Consider the following 16,160-nt stretch of genomic DNA (forward strand, 5'->3'; position numbering starts at 1 on the left):
AAATTTCTGCAGCACTTCCTAACATTCTGCTTTCAATTTCCAGGACATACAGAAATGAATGGCAAAGATGGAAGAGATAGTCTGGCTGATCCTGTTTTGAAGAAAGAATCGGATTTTCCTCCTTTGGCTATGGCAAGTGTGAGGAATGGAATAAACTGTGTTCTATAGTGTAAGACAACAGAAGATACTGTTCAGTGCCAGGACTGAAGATTCCTTTGCAGTGCTGCATGCAAATGTTAATTTTGTGATGTTTGACAAGTAGTGCCATAGATTTTAAGCACTATAAAATCACTTTGATTTCTGAGGTGATAGGTCTTGGTGAAGCTACTAATGGCAATTCTGCACTGGTTTCAATGAATACCAGGGGTCAAATACTAGCATGAGAGTTTGAGAGATGTATCACACTAGTAAACTCTGTAGTTTGGCATCTTCAGAAGCACCTGTCTCCCATACAGCTCTGGATAAATATAGCAATTTCAAGATGACTTCATAGGACATGTTTAAATATTTGTAATTGCTTACAGAACTCAAAAACATATAACCTAATAATAAAAATATTCAGGTTATGTTTGCCATAAAAGAAAAAGGCAAGACCAAAAACCTTTGGGAGTAATAGTGCCATACGGGTCTACACATGTGCAGCATTATGCAATTAACTGTGATATAATATGGGATGCTGTCTAGTAAGTCTACAAGATTACATTTGTTTTAATACAACTGTCACTGAAATGTTGGTATTCATTTTGTTTTGGTGTATTTTGAGGTGAGTCTGGAAAATTACAGCTTAAAACCAAACTTAGAAGAGATCAAAAAGACACAGAGGCGTTGTTTGACAGACTGGAGTTTTGATGAGCATTTTCAACCACATGTTCTTCTTCAGGTATCAGTGAACTGACAATCTTACCCATTCAGTCATCCCTCAGAATGCCGTACAAAGAAATCAGTTGTGAAGTACAGGGTATTGTCTTGCTAGATAATTGATCCAGTTTTATCCCTTTACATTTTACCAGCCCTCATTTTTTCTTTCAGCTTCTTCTGTGAATTTTTGCTTGTAATGGGTTTTATTTCCTGGCCTGGCCAAATGCAGCTGTCCTGTTTGGTAGTGACTCTTTTAGCTAAACATGTGATAGACACAAAATGATCTTGCCCTTAGGGGTGATCCTCCCTGGCAGTTATGGGACTCATTAGCACAGTGTATGTGAAAGCACGCTTTGCAAATACCTATGCAGTGTATGATTTATGGGCAAATAGAAAAGGTTGTTATAATGGTGCTTCAGCCTTTCAGGGCTACAAAAGTTTCACTTACAGAAATCTTTCAAGCTAAAGACTAAAACTCATCTTTCAGAAAGAATGAAATATATGAAAGATAAGTTCAAGTGTAAATGGCTTAAGTTGGAAGCATTCTCTTGAGAGGAGTGGAGTTCTTGTGCTGCCTTGAGCTTTATATGCTGCAATTTTTATTTGATGCTGACACATGCTATAGATGGGTGAAAGAAAGGCTGCTTGGACATTTTCAGTACCACGTTAGTATCACAAATTTGAAGTCTTGCCATGTCTTTCAGTACATGGGGAATTCCTTCTTATGCAACATAAATAGCTAATACTATCTGAACTGTCAATAATTAGGGAATCTAGTCAAAAGATTCTGATGGAAAATAACTGCAACAGAAAAAAACATTGCAACAGAAAAAAAACATTGCAACAGAAAATAGCATTTTATAAGAATATTTCCTTATACTACATCAGATCTGAACATATTTTTTCCAGCAGCTGCTGTTAAAGTTTTCATGTTTATAAAGAATATTAACTGATATGGAATTATTTCCATTTTATTGGAGTTACATGGTTCTGTAAAAATACTAGTTTAAAAGGCGGCTTTCTTCTAGCTATAAAATAAGTTTCAGCCTGCAGACAAAGTAAACATTGCAAATGATGGGGCAGTACAGAGCAGAGTGAAACACCGATTTTGAACACAGTAAATCTCAGAGCTAGGCAGGTTAGAGTACAGCAAATTGAATAGCAAGTAAGCTTAACCAAGCTAAGAAAAAAGTAAATTTGTTTTCATTTTACCTGGTATATGTTAGCTTTGCTTTAATTTAGTAGTTATTATTTAAGCACTTTATTATTGAAATTTAAGTATTTCTTTAATACTTAAATGTATTTGTTTATTTTTAGCCAAACTTCCTCATTCATAGGCAGTCTCAGAAGGTGGACCATAGTGACTGCCTCTTCTCAATATGAATAGCAGAGGAGTTTCAATTCCACCTACCTGAACACTTTGGATTGCTGGAATACAAATGCTTTGCATGCATCTTATAGGAAGGCAAAGTTCTGAAACACTTTTTGCTGAAAGCTACTGTGTGCAGGGAGGAAGTACCTTTATTTCTTTCCTTTCCAGGTTCTTCATACTGCATCCCAAGAATATAGATGTATTGATTCCTTTTATCATACCCAAGATAATTCTTTGTTAATGGTTCTTCACAATCCCATGAATCAATATCGTTTGTGCCAAGAGACTTGGGATATTGCATTGCATTCTAATGTTGGATTCAGGTAATTTATTGTATTTGTTTTTACTTATCTCATTCTCAGTCATTTTCAGTTAAAGCTTCCATGGCTATGCTTGGGGCGAAGCTGGGGTAGTAAAAGATATCACGATGTAACACATTTATGAGAAAACATGTAAAATGTCATGCAGTGTTATACCAAAAAAGTGTTCTGTTGAGACAAAGCTTTTCTGAGTGAGGAGGTCCATGCAGTAACTGCATGTGATGCATTATTGCAAACTATAAAAAGAGGGGTAATGCACACATACACGCAGAGTCATAGTAGGGATATCCTGTCATGGTTTGAACAAAACATCGAGAAAATTATGATGAGGACACTTCAGGTGAAGGAGGTTGAAAAGAAAACTCTGTCTAAGAATATACTTAACAGGTTTTTTATCTCTGTATACACAAACTGGGTGTGTGTACTGGGAAAATGTTTCGAGAAATGCTAGAAGCCCTTTTTTCACAGAATACCACATTCTTCTTAATCCCTGGTCATCAGTTAGAAGGATGTGAGTGGTTGATGTCTCTACTTAGAGCTTTTGTCAGTGGACCTATTCATTTTGCACTGAAACAGCAATATAAATGGTGATGTGGATCTGAAACAATGATAAGTGATGAGGTGGATCCAATTTCTATGCTAAATAATTGACAGAAAATAGAACATGTGTCCATGTACTGATATGTAAAGAAGTTACAATGCCATGGAGAGACGGATGAGCTATCTTTAACCATGTCACTCTGGAGCTTTATGGATTTATTAAATTTGATTTATCAAATAGAATTTCAGCAAATTATCCAGTGGACATCCCGTACCCCATTTTTCTGCAGGCATCCCTCATTTATCAGCATATGAGATTTTTTTCATGGAAACTTTTGTTGGCACCTAGATGTTTGAACAGGTTTGAGTGCTAAACAGGCAAAGCGTGACTTTCTGAAGACATATTTTGTATTAGATTTCATGTCTTGTCTTTCAGTCAGGGAACATTGTGTGAGTCCATCTTAGCTTTCTAGGCACTTGGACTTAAATTATTTGCCATGAAAAGAGATATTGTGATTAGCATTGTCTGGGACCAGGGCCAGAAGAGATTTGCCAGCAGAAACACAAAGTTCCTTGGAGAAAATGCTGACTATTTTGTGATTGTTGGGCAAATCAACAGTGGTCTTAAAGTCTGTTATACAGAACTCTGAAGCTGAGAGCTTTTTACTTTGCCAGCTATTCTTACTGGGTTTGGGAGCATTGAACAAGTTGCCAGGTTAAATACCTGGTGTATCTGAGATGTGTGCACAGGGCTGACACAGGTGGTATGAGACCCACAGGAAATCCATACCCTTTTGGAACAGACATTGGAGGCCAGATCACATACTCCAGTGTATCTAACATGTCACTCAGCATTTACATACACTGAGTAACTTGTCATCCGGGTGGCGTATTGCTGTTGTGTTGTCTGTAGGAGCAGATAGTGAGGACGCAGACTTCCTCAGGAAGCATTTCTCTTCAAAACACAATTCTACATCTGTGGAGTCTTAGAACAATTTGGCTGGTTACCTTGAAAGGGAATTGAAATAGCCAGTTAAAGGCCAATTGAGAAATGGGAAGAGCTCTTGATACCTGCAAAACAAATGTTACTAATTGACATCCAGAAAAGGAATGAAGCATGCACTTTGGTAGATGCATTATAATTCAGTTGAGGATGAAATAGCTCTATGCTTTTTCCTTCTTACTCTTCCACATACAGTAGAAACAAGGCTTAAACATCAAAGATAACTTCTGCTTGGGGCACACCATCTTTGTTCAGTGACGCTTTGTCAAATTCTGTTTCAAAGCAGCAAGGGGTTCCTGAAGTTTCTAAACTGGCATGAAAGCTTACAAGAAGGTTACACTTTGCTCTTTTGTCATAGAAATATTCAGTGCCACTGCTCTATATGCTGCTTAGTATCTTTGAAGAGCTGTGGGATCTCCTGCTGATCTGTTATGTGGCATCTGTACCTTTCCTCTCAAAAATAATCAGCACATTTTCTGACCTTAGTCAACCTTTTTGCTAAAGATCATTTCAGATTTCCAAAGTATCATAAATATTTGCTAGCATATGTTTCCAAGCAACGTAACAGTTCTGTGCAAGACAGTCTTTACATACCTAGAGTGCTTCAAGCTGTTGCATACAATTAGCTTCCAGATCCTGCTGAGTTGCCAGAAACAGGCACAAACCCTATTTCTCGATTAAGCAGTAGTATTACTAGTTTCCATCTTTGTATGAAATAACTGGCTCTCGATGAGTTTAGTAACAATTTACTGATTTTTCCTTTTATTAAAATTACTGTAATTCTAATTTTGGGGATATATTTAAGAGTTACACTTCCACCACAACAGAATTACAGATACACAACAAACACTGCTTGACTGTCTCTCTGTTAGGAGTTCTCTGCCTGTGTTTATTTGTTTCTTACCTATTCTGACATCTTATAGACCACAGACCCACTCTGTGGGGTTGTTCCGAAGTTGCTGTCTGGAATATACTTCTGTTACCTGTTAATCAGTTGGTTACAGTGGGTCCTTTACAGCAAATCTTCATGCAAGGGGAGAATTAAGTATCTTGGTTTAAGATATTTATCTTATGCAAAAGTAGCGGCTTTTGCTCCTGGTGATCTCAGTTACCCTTCCTTATGGATATCATGCCCCATAGTTCATGTAGAACTCAGGAACTGTACTGTTAAAAGAGCAGGCAGCAGGAGTCTGCATGTGAAATCCAGTTATACTACTAAGAGGATCCAAACGCATGGACACATGTACCTGCAGTGGTACGTGTGTATAGAACATTTCAACTCTGGTTAGGATAAGTGGCCCCTCCATCAGGAAGCCAAATGAATTCAGACATTATCAAAACTATTCTTTTGCTCAAAGTTAATCTTAATGACATTTGTTTACTGTTTCATAGTAAACATATTACACAAGTTACTGGAAAAGAATCATCCTTTCTGAGAAATGATTCTGAGTCAGATATTGGCAGTAGTGACATCAGAACACATATTAATAGAACATGTATTTTTGACTTTGAATGACTGTTTCATTGCCCTAAAATATTTTCCATGCGAATAATCACTTTTTTATTTATAACCTATATTCATCTTCAAGTTATTCCAGTACTGGCAACTCTAGGTTGCAGCCTAGTTTTGCTTTTTCTTTTCAACACCTTTGTTTTTAGAGCTTGTACTTTTTTCTTGAGACACAAGCAGGGTCACCTTGGCCCCAACAATTTCTTCATGTAAGTCTGGCAGAACAGGTTCCACCTGTATTGCAGAAGCTGGGATGGACTTGTGTGTCTTGAAGCTGTACACAAACTATATACATCTCCACTCTGTGCATATCCTCTTAAACAACATAATGCTGCAATAAATGCTTTGAAACTGTCATGAGGTCCAGAACTGGTTGTGCTGCCTACATGTTCACAACCAAAAACTGTAATGAGTACAGAGCTTTTGAATACAATTGAATCATCTTGAATTTATAAGTGCAAACCATTATGAAGACACAACAACTGCATCTGACACATTCTTTAAAAGCCCCTTCTATTTTTTCACAAATGAAGAATTTTACTTGAAAGAATTATGGTAACACTCCAAACCAAGGGGTTGAGCAGCAACTGCATAGGAGACTTCTAGGCTTCATTGTACCTTAGGAGCAGTTGTTCACCATGAACTATTTTAGCAGTCATTTCAGACGCCGTTGGCTGATGACACAGTGCAACTACAGATACCAGCTGCAAACTGGATCTGTTTTGTATTCAGTGCTCTCTTCAGCTTAACTGTTAAGAGTGAATATTCTTCATTTACACCAGGCGACAGCACTCTGATTCTCTAATCCGCATTTGGATGACAATTTCCAAACACCTTTCTTGTCACACAGATAAAGAAGAACTAGAAATTAAATAGAATTATACCTCAGTTGCTGAGCAAATTAAGTGTGTTCTAAAAGACAGTATCAATTAAGACATCATATCAAACAGAGGAAATTCAGGTTAGATATAAGGAAGAAGTTTTTCCTTGTGAAGGTGGTGAGGCACTTGAACGGGTTTCCCAAAGAAGTGGTGAATGCTCCATCCCTGGCAGTGTTCAAAGCTGGGTTGGACAGAGACTTGGGTGACATGGTCTAGTGTGAGGCATCCCTTCCTCACAGGGGTGTTAGAATTGGATGATCTTAAGGTCCTTTCCAACCCAAACCATTCTATGATTCTGTGATTTTAAGAGGAACTAAGAAAATAAGTTACCCTGGTGGTAAAGCAGACGGGAGCAGAATGAGTCTGAACTTTTCTTAAACTGAAGGTCTGCATGTTTTCTGACTTCCTGGATTTTCTCTGGGAGCAGGCATTCTTTGGAAGACAAGTTTCTAATACCTCTTTGCAAAAGGATAACCAAAAACCCAAACAGTAAGATATATTAAGCAAAGCAGGCAAAAGTACCAGTTCTCAAGTAAAAACAGAAACCCCCTCAAACACAAGCCTTCTCTCAAAGATTATAGAGTAATATTTGTATAAGAAACTGAGAAGCCAAGTGATCTTGCTTGACCTAAAATCATATGAGTCAAAATTGTATTATAGTGTATTATTATATATTATATAAATAGAGGAATGTTGTGCTTTTCAGGAACTATCTCGAGCTGGTGGTCAACTCAGTTGAAGAATGGGTGAAAGAGGAAGAAGTCAAATACCAAGAAGAGAAGATGGCTAAGAAAACAGAGTCTCCTAAACCCATGGCAGAAGGACCTCCTGAATTGACAGTCAAAAAACCTGGCTTCCTTACGAAAGCTGAAAGTGAGTGTCCTTTTGTTTTATCCTGGAAAATTCATTTTTCATGTTGACTGCTGAGCCACAAAGTTCTTCAGAGCAGAACTGAATGTATTTTTTCATAGGGTAACCTTATTTTGTCATCTGTATAGACATAACTATGTTTTGAAATTAATTAAATACACTAATTTAAATAGTCTGCATCATCCTCTCTTCTGAAAACCGAGACCTTTAATGTCAATGTACATTTATGGTAGCTGGGTTTATTTAGTGGACTTACTTTAAGAATTGCATACAAGTATGAATTTCTGTTTAGATGACTGAAGAGATGAGCAGTAGTTAAAGCTGGCAACATGGCTCAGGAAAATTCCTTTTTAAAAGGGCACAATAAAGCTTAGGTCAGGAGCTGTAGGCTAGAAGCTAAAACTGGAAACTGGAATTGACTAGACTGCAAACTCCTTCTGACGAAAGAGAACTTCTGTCCAAATTGTCTACTTGCATATTTAAATGGTATTAACAATGATTTGTTGATATTTAGCCTTTGCTTTGTTTGCCTTTTTTTGAGAATGCTTTTTGAAACCTTCTAGTACTAGTAATTAGCATTTACAAAAATGGGAATGCTATTCCTCAACCCAGTTAACACATCAGATTACAGTTTGGAAACAGAAACTACAGTTGTGAGTTCTAAATCATATCTATCAATTTCTCACAGGAGCTAGAATGAATCTCGCCCATCTGGTGCCTCCTGAAACATATGATTCATAGAGAAGTTCACTTCCTGAAAGAAGTAAACTTCTAGGTGGGACATGCAGATGGGCAAGAATGTCTTTAAGTGATTTCAAGAACACTGACTCTCCTGTAACCCACACTGCAATTTCTACTTTGTAATTTAACTACAAGTTTCTGGTAGCATACTTCATCTTTTCTAGCGGGTAAATCTTGGGTTTCCAGGCATGATAGAAAAACCACACACCTAGAAAGATACCCTTTTCATAAGTCAAGGTGCTATAAAGACCTAATAGTAAACAGGGGATATGGTGTTTCTTTAGTTAAGATTTGAAGGTTCAGGAAGCATTTGTTCACTTATTATTTTGTCTGACTCCAGTATTGAGCTTGTTCAGGGTGAGCTGGTTGAAGCCCTGGATCTGGATTCTGAAACAATGATAGCAGCACAAATAATAAATACAGCTTCCTGTTCATTGCACATTGCTTCTCTACTAAAAAAACACAAACTTGTTTCAGGAGCAAAGCTTTCAACAGCAAGAACCAGAGAGTCAGTCTTTAAACATGTTGATATATTGTTTAGCAAATTTGGACACCAGTTGTGACTATCTAGTAATACTAGTTGTGAGAGAAGCTTCTTCTAACCTGAACAGGCTTTTTATTTCATTTAAAAAAAAAATAAAACCCCTTATTCTACTTTTATGCTTTTACTATTTTCAAATATATATAATTTAAATATAATTTACTTGCACTTCCTTTTTGTTTTTCCATTTTTAAAAATTATTCAATTTTCCTATTTTTGTAACCTCATTTATTCCCCTTTCATTTCTCAAAGGCAACGCATCAATACTTGAGGGTATAATGAGGACCATTCCAGAATTTCAGTCCAACAATGAAAGAAGTCCTTTTATCAGAGAAGGTTCTCTAAAGGTGAGGCAAAAATAAGTATGTTTCTGAAACGGACTAAATAACACTTCTTTCTTAGGAACGTAAGCCTTCATTCTTGCATAGGCTTGACTCCTCTTAGTTTTTCTGCTCTTGGCTATGTTTTGTGTACTTGTTTTCTTTAGTTTATTCCTTATTGATTCAGTTACATTATTTTCTGAAGAGAAGGCTGTTTGAAGTTAGACTATAGTTTCAGAAGGCAATTCACAATTGCAATATTGGGAAATGAGAGTTACGGGTAATATCCTACATCTTGTTGGAGGTTTCTGGTTATAAAGCTATGGAAACATAGATCCAGATTCATAAAAGTTCTTACGTACCCGATTTCTACTTTTGCTTTCTTGAGCTCTTTGAAATTAAGGAATGTAAGTATGACCTCAGAGTTCCCTTCTGGCAGAGAATCACGTTTTATAGATGTAGTCCATGGTCATAGGCTACAGATTTTTGACTTACCTAGGTCAACACAGTCAGTTTCTGGCTGAGGTAGGAGTTAAACACACATTTTTCAACTCATCCTTGGCACTATCCATTAATTGGCAAAAATCTAGATTAATTAATGTTGTGCTCCCTTATTCTGTACTTCATTTTTTTGAGTTTTCACAGACATAGCATGTCTTATCTTTCTCATAGTGTGTAATTCTCTGCACTTAAAGTACTGATATTGGAATGTAGATGTGAAATGATATTAACCAGTGCCTGGGTACTCAGCTTGAACTGTAAGGGTGCAAATTAGACTAATGGCTAACATATAACTGTGAATGCTTACCATTTCTTCCACAGAAATGGCTGTGCTATGGTATGCTTAGAATAAAAAATATTGCAAATCCCTAAATACTCTGAAAAATCTCAGATATTCCTGGTACAAGTTGATAATTCTGGCATTGATACCTCATTCTTTGTGTAAAAGAATAAGATCATTTTATCTCAGTTGCATTTTGGGAATAAGCTAATACCAGTGATGCATTCTGATTCTGTGATGAGCATTGTGGAAAAGTGCACAACAAAGTAATTCTTTTGTGACTGAATGCATAAAATACAAATAATCATCTGATAGTTATTCTTCACCACAGGAGACCTGATCCCATGTATTGAATGAGTCAGTAATTTTATGCAAAATCATAGAATGGTTTGGATTGGAAAGGACCTAAAGATCATCAAGTTCCAATCCCCTCCTATGGACAGATACACCTCGCACTAGACCATGTCACCCAAGGCTCTGTCCAGCCTGGCCTTGAACACTGCCAAGGATGGAGCATTTACCACTTCTTTGGGCAATGGGTTCTAGTGCCTCACAATCCACAGTTAAAGAACTTCTTCATCTAACCTGAACTTCCCCTGTTTCAGTTTGAACCCATCACCCCTTGTCCTATCACAACAGTCCCTGACGAAGAGTCCCTCTCCAGCATCCTTGTAGGCCACAATATAGTGGGTATTATTTAAACCTTTCGACATGTTTGGAAGGCATGTCTTAGGGTGACTCTGAACTTTGATTCCTCTGAGTTTGCATACTTGTACTTTCAGCATGCACATATGAAGTATCTTGTAATACAAGGAGGACCACAGTCTTTGGAATTCCTAATGTTTAATGTAGGCTTGGAAACAGGAGCAGGAGCAATTACGAGAGCAAGAACAACTTATGGATGAAAAGAAAAGAAGAAAAGAAACTCTGGGAGGTAAAAAGAAAGGGCAGGAGATAATACATGAAGAAAGTAAAGGTTCCAACAAGAAGTTTTTGCAAGAGAAGTTTAAAGAAGAGTCAGCAAAAGCTAAGGAGGATCCCAGCATCCCAGAACCACATTCTGAGAAAGTTTATAAGGTAAGGAGTGCACTACGTTAGGAAATTGCTAACTATTTATATATATAGTCAAGATTACAGCAAAGCTATTATCCATTGGGACATTGGAGTTCAGGGCAAATTAAGCCTTCTAGGTCATGTTTAACTCCATTGTTGCAGCAGCTCCTTTCCTAAAATTTTTGGAAAGCAGTTTCCGATGCTTAAGATTATACTACACAAGATTATTTAATTAACTTTCATGGTTTTTAGTGTATATGATACGAACACAGAGATAAGTTGATCATGTTTATGTGCCCATGGAAAATATATGTATGGGATGAATTTTGCCTAAAAAAGTGACTTCCATGGGAGCGGGTGGGAAGGGGGAGCATAAAGTCCTGTTCTAACACCCATATTTTTCGGGGACTGATAGACTTAGTTGAAGTTTTGGCTGTTCATATTGGAAGTCAAGGAGGAGGGGTTAACTGTTTCTTCCATTTCCTGTTTCAAAATTCATTCTTGGAGTGACCTAATACAAAGTGTTCCACCTGCTGTACTAGCAGAGGCGTATTTTTTACAGAGGGAACTCTTCACTAGTTTTGTCCAGGTTTTAAGCTGTTTGCACTGCTTTTTAATTGCAGAGTCTACGCCTTGCATCCAATACTTATGTGTGTCACTATGTTTTAGTCTTAACTTCAGACTCAGAGGTACATAATATTTCAATCTGAACTTGGGTACACTCCCCTAATTTTTGCCAATTTGTGGCTCTTTAGAAGACACATCAATCTCAGGATCAGATTTACAGTGTCTGAATTCCTAGATCTAGAAGGTGGAAAGTTGAATCTTTATCTGCCCTTTATCTGATCCTATTGTACTTTGTCTCTTTGTACTTAGCCAGAATTTTGCTTTCCTTTCTATTATGTGTTAGCTAGTCTTCAGCTTCCATGAAGGCACCATACCACTGAAGGACCAAATTCTGCTCTCGTGTGGAACAAGTTACTTCATCTAGTAACTGAGAAAGTGTTTGGGTATGAGAATAGCATGCTATATATTTGCTAAAGTCATTATTACATTAGTTAAATATCTAAGCAAAAAAATGTTAATCAGAACAGCGGGATCCTGATGATCTGACCTTCATTTACCTCTTTCATGGTTTCTGCCTTTCTCATTTACGCATAATTGAAAACTTGGTTTTCCAGTTTCTTGGCTACAATATGGGGGAAGATGTCATTCAAGTATCAGGGACCACCCAGTATCTTTTCCCGTCTGATGGAGGACAGATTCAAGTAGAGAAGATAGAGTTTGTAAAAGGTGACTTGTTAATTCTTTATGCTTTGCTTTGACTCAGTTACAGACTGATGGCATAGTTTCTTAATCCATAAAAGCTTTTTCATGTCCCAGTAGTAGAAATTCAGTAAAGACATTGTGAGGGTACCAGTAATTCCATTTCAGCCTCTCATCACTACTAGTGTTTACGGTTTTTTGTAGTATCTTAGCAACTGATAGATAAATAAAGTATCAGAAAATTGGAAATGGAGAAAAAAAAATCAGTTTGTATTTGTCTGTTCAGTGGCAGCCAATGCATGATATTTCAAGAATGCATGTTCCAATAATTTGTCTAGTCAAATGCAGTGTACCTAAGCAAGAGGGTTGTTCTGCTGTCTCTCAGATCTAATTGTCAGGAAGCTTTTGAATTTTTAGGCTAAGCTCAGCGTTAACATTTATTTTGTCTTCTTGGTCTGCTGCTGGGCAATGCAGTCCACTTCTGAGCAATTATTTTTCTTTGTGTGCTTTAGAGTTGCAGGTGCAGGGCTGTTCTGAAGCCTGGTGGGAGCGATAACAGGATTCTGTTGCTTTGCAGGTCTAACCTTGGTAAAGGTGAGAGTGATGAAAGACAACCACAATTTCTTCATTCATATCACAGATCCCAAGAAAGACTTAAAAGAAATCGAAATGCAAGAAATTAATGAAGAACAGAAAATGAGATCAGGTTAGTGGATTGGCATTACTGATACAAAGAATTTAATAGTCTGACATATTTTGTAATTGGATGCAAACCTTATCAACTAATAGAAAATAAATTCCTACTAATGGCAGAGGGTAAATAAGATCAGTATTGTGTAAATAGAAGTAGAAATCCAGTTGGCTGAATTAAGCACCATGTAGAGGGATCTTGCCAAGAAAAGAAGCACAGTACAGCAATAGGCACAAACCAGCCTCTTTTACAAAGCAAGGAAATCAATGAAAAGAGTCACCATTCCTTTAGAAAAGAGTTTTCTTCTTTAGTGGAAGTCTCCTTCAGATCTTAATATGGCCTGGGAAAGCCTAAGAAGATGCAAACTGAATCATGTCCTTTGTGACCAAAATAAATGTCTGCCCTTTAAAGGGAAGACTTCCCTCTTTGAACATGACCTGCTTTTGTGGGTCAGATGAGCATAGCATTAGTGCCTCCTGAAGACCTGTGCTGTGGAAACAGATCTTTCTGCAGTTCAGCAGCTTCTGCTGCTGGTTCATATTTTGCTAAAGCTCCAAAAGCATTGGATTCAAATCCTTTCTGAAACCAGGTGTTTCCAAGAAGGAGGCAAGTCTGTAACAACTTGTATATTTGCCAAAAGCACTATGGAATTGCTTTCACTGCACTGAAGAGTATTGGAAAAGTATAACTTTCAGTAGGTGTTCAATCTTCAACAGTGTTAGAGAGTATCCTGTTCTTGCTCCTCTCGTTGGCTTCAGCTACCACCAGTGATGTAATTACAGGTCATCTGAATAGAAAATTTGCATCCCTTCCACAGGTGGGATGTTTCATGTCTGCCTTTCTGAAAGTAGACCTGTATCATTCTGGGGAATGCCAAATGGTACTTCCAGTCACCAGTGTGCTAGCATCTGAGGCAAGTTGTATTCCCTTGCCATGAGTGGGAGGCTTTCCTCCTCTGTAAACAGAAGTACCTCACAGAAAGGCAGTAGGGCAGAGAAGAATCAATCTGTGGTACTTGGCAGTGGCTGAATGGTGACCTGGTAGGTTTTTAATGCAGTCAAAATAGCAAGACAGCATTCCACAGGTGAAGTCACCAATGAATATTGCAATGACAGACAGTAAGTAGGAGCAGGCAAGGTCTAAACATGTGTCTTGTTGATGAAAGACCTTGGGGATGGCTAAGTGTTGAGTACCTTCCTTAACTTTCTTTTGTAGGCTTCTCTGCTGCTCCTCACAGTTTTAAGAAGCTGTTCCCCATATTGGAAATCCCTAGCTAATTAAACTGCAATTTCTAGATGGAAGGTCACAGTTGTATTACACAAAACTGACTTATATACTACTCTATATTATATATACATACACACACATACATATATATATGTGTGTGTATATATATATAAACATAAAGCTTTCCCATCCTACATTAGGCTATTGTACAGGCTAATCATCCACATGGAGGTGCTCCTGTTCACACCAGTCCACACCAGTCACTGGTCTGCAGGTCAGGTGGTTCTGGTATGTGTTGCTATCTATAAAATTAATTTCAATTTTTCTTTAAAAGGAAAATTGGAAAATCAGAAGCAAGCTGTGAGCAAGTTTGGATCTTTTTCAGCCACCTTGGAAAATGGAATCCAGCTGTCCCTGAGCTATTACGGACCTACAGGGAAGACAGCAGGTAAAGTAAGCAAATAAAAGTGGATATTTGAGAACCATAGAGGGAAATCTTTTCTTTTTATTTGCTTAATTTTTTTTTCTTCATCCACTCCTTCCTTACCCCAATAATTTGTCGCATGCAATTGTGCCTTTCTCAGCAGCTGTTACTACATGGTGGGGAGTTTTTAGCAAGGCTCAAGATGAGATGACATTGTCAAGAATATTCTGTGATTTGAATTTCAAAACAGAGAGAGGTCTCAATGATGTTTTGCTTCCTGTGAAAACAGGGCAGTGCAGGGAGAAAGTTGCAAGTATTGTTATTAAGTAGCCCAGCAAAATCAGCCAATTCATTTGAGCCAAAGCAAATGTGAATTGGCGAGGTGTCTCCTTGGTTTTCCAAGAAATAATATTTTTGTAAAGTTACAGAGGTGATTATGGAACTTTCATTTGACATGAGGAGTTAGACATTAGGTTACAGTTGTGCAGACATAAGGAGGGATTTCTTTCAGCTCTTCAATAAACACATTCACCAACTGGAAGCAATTGCTTCACAAAACCACAGTGAAAATAGCATCTTCTTTTACCAAGAGCTTTTTGTTTCCATTACATTTGAAAGACTACTGAAACCATCATAAGGATAAAAATGAAGCCTTCCTCTGATTAGAAAATAATCCCAGCTTTTTTCAGCTCTTAAAATCTGAAAACATTTAGTTGGCTGCATCTTTGTGTGGTCTGTGGCAAACCATTCAACTGTACACTCAGTTTTAATTCTTAAAATACATTTTACAAACTAATGACTAAAAAATAACTTTTAAAACTTGGGCCAAGAGAGCATTTACAAGGTAGTGGACTGTGAAAACTTGTATTTTTGCATGAAAGTGAGATGTGTCTAATTAAAAATGTCAGCTGGAATGTTCTGGCTTTCTCACATCTATCATGTGCATCCTGTTCTACATCAGAATAATCCTTGCCATGTTGAGCTTTAGTGCAGCGCTGCTGACATTTTTTGATTGCAGATTTATTACAATCACTTGCTTATGCCTAATTCCTTTTGTGGGTATTTGTATCATAGAATAGTTAGGGTTGGAAAGGGCTTTAAGGTCATGTAGTTCCAACCATAAGTGTTCAGAAAAATTCTGACCAGAAATACTCTGGTTTAGACCATTCTCATATGCCATCCATCCCTAATGTAGAACAGTATGCCATGTAATCCACAGTTTCTCTCCACCGAGTGGTTACATTGGGTGCAAATTGCTTCTTTTCCCTGCATTACAAAAGTAAGTTTCTGGAACCTCTTTAATGCTCATTTTTCTTCCTGCTTTTCTCATTTTTTTCTCTTACATCTTCCTTTAGGGAAGCTAAGATGAAACGCCTTAGACTGTTTGCAGCTTCATGTATCTTTTATTTCTTGGTTAAATGTTAATATTTGTTGAAGTTTTGAATGAGCATTTGTTTTCTCTAGCATGACCAGTATCTAACTTCAGACCACCTTACAGCCAGCTTTATAAGTGAGCTTCTCACTGCTTTGTGAAACAGGCACTGCTTGAGCACCTGCAGGGCTTTCACCCCCGGGTACTACAGCACCTTTGCACTTGCTCTTCGTGCTTTGATAAAATTATGAGAGTACAATTCCAAGTGTTAGAAACCTGCATGTCTGTGCAGGAGGAAGGAAACCTTCAGATTCCTGAAGACACTTTTCCTCAGTTTCAACAATACACTTTTTCACTGTTATCCTCTGACACTGTGTTCTCTTTTTTCAG

General features: G+C 37.6%; 1 protein-coding gene across 1 annotated transcript in view; it reads left to right on the forward strand.

Annotated features, from left to right (window-relative positions):
- The window catches only part of SPAG17 (sperm associated antigen 17), a 98,448-nt gene that overhangs the window by 47,491 nt on the left and 34,797 nt on the right, over positions 1-16,160 (forward strand). The window contains exons 15-23 of the mRNA XM_062618253.1: positions 44-138; positions 764-880; positions 2,399-2,553; positions 7,191-7,357; positions 8,889-8,983; positions 10,590-10,814; positions 11,972-12,083; positions 12,634-12,762; positions 14,309-14,422. Coding sequence (XP_062474237.1) covers positions 44-138; positions 764-880; positions 2,399-2,553; positions 7,191-7,357; positions 8,889-8,983; positions 10,590-10,814; positions 11,972-12,083; positions 12,634-12,762; positions 14,309-14,422 — 1,209 coding nt within the window. The remainder of the gene's footprint in view (positions 1-43; positions 139-763; positions 881-2,398; positions 2,554-7,190; positions 7,358-8,888; positions 8,984-10,589; positions 10,815-11,971; positions 12,084-12,633; positions 12,763-14,308; positions 14,423-16,160) is intronic.

The sequence above is a fragment of the Pezoporus occidentalis genome, unplaced genomic scaffold (assembly GCF_034315485.1).
Source record: "Pezoporus occidentalis ecotype Australia unplaced genomic scaffold, CSIRO_AGI_Poc_V1 ctg104, whole genome shotgun sequence".
Taxonomy (NCBI): domain Eukaryota; kingdom Metazoa; phylum Chordata; class Aves; order Psittaciformes; family Psittacidae; genus Pezoporus; species Pezoporus occidentalis.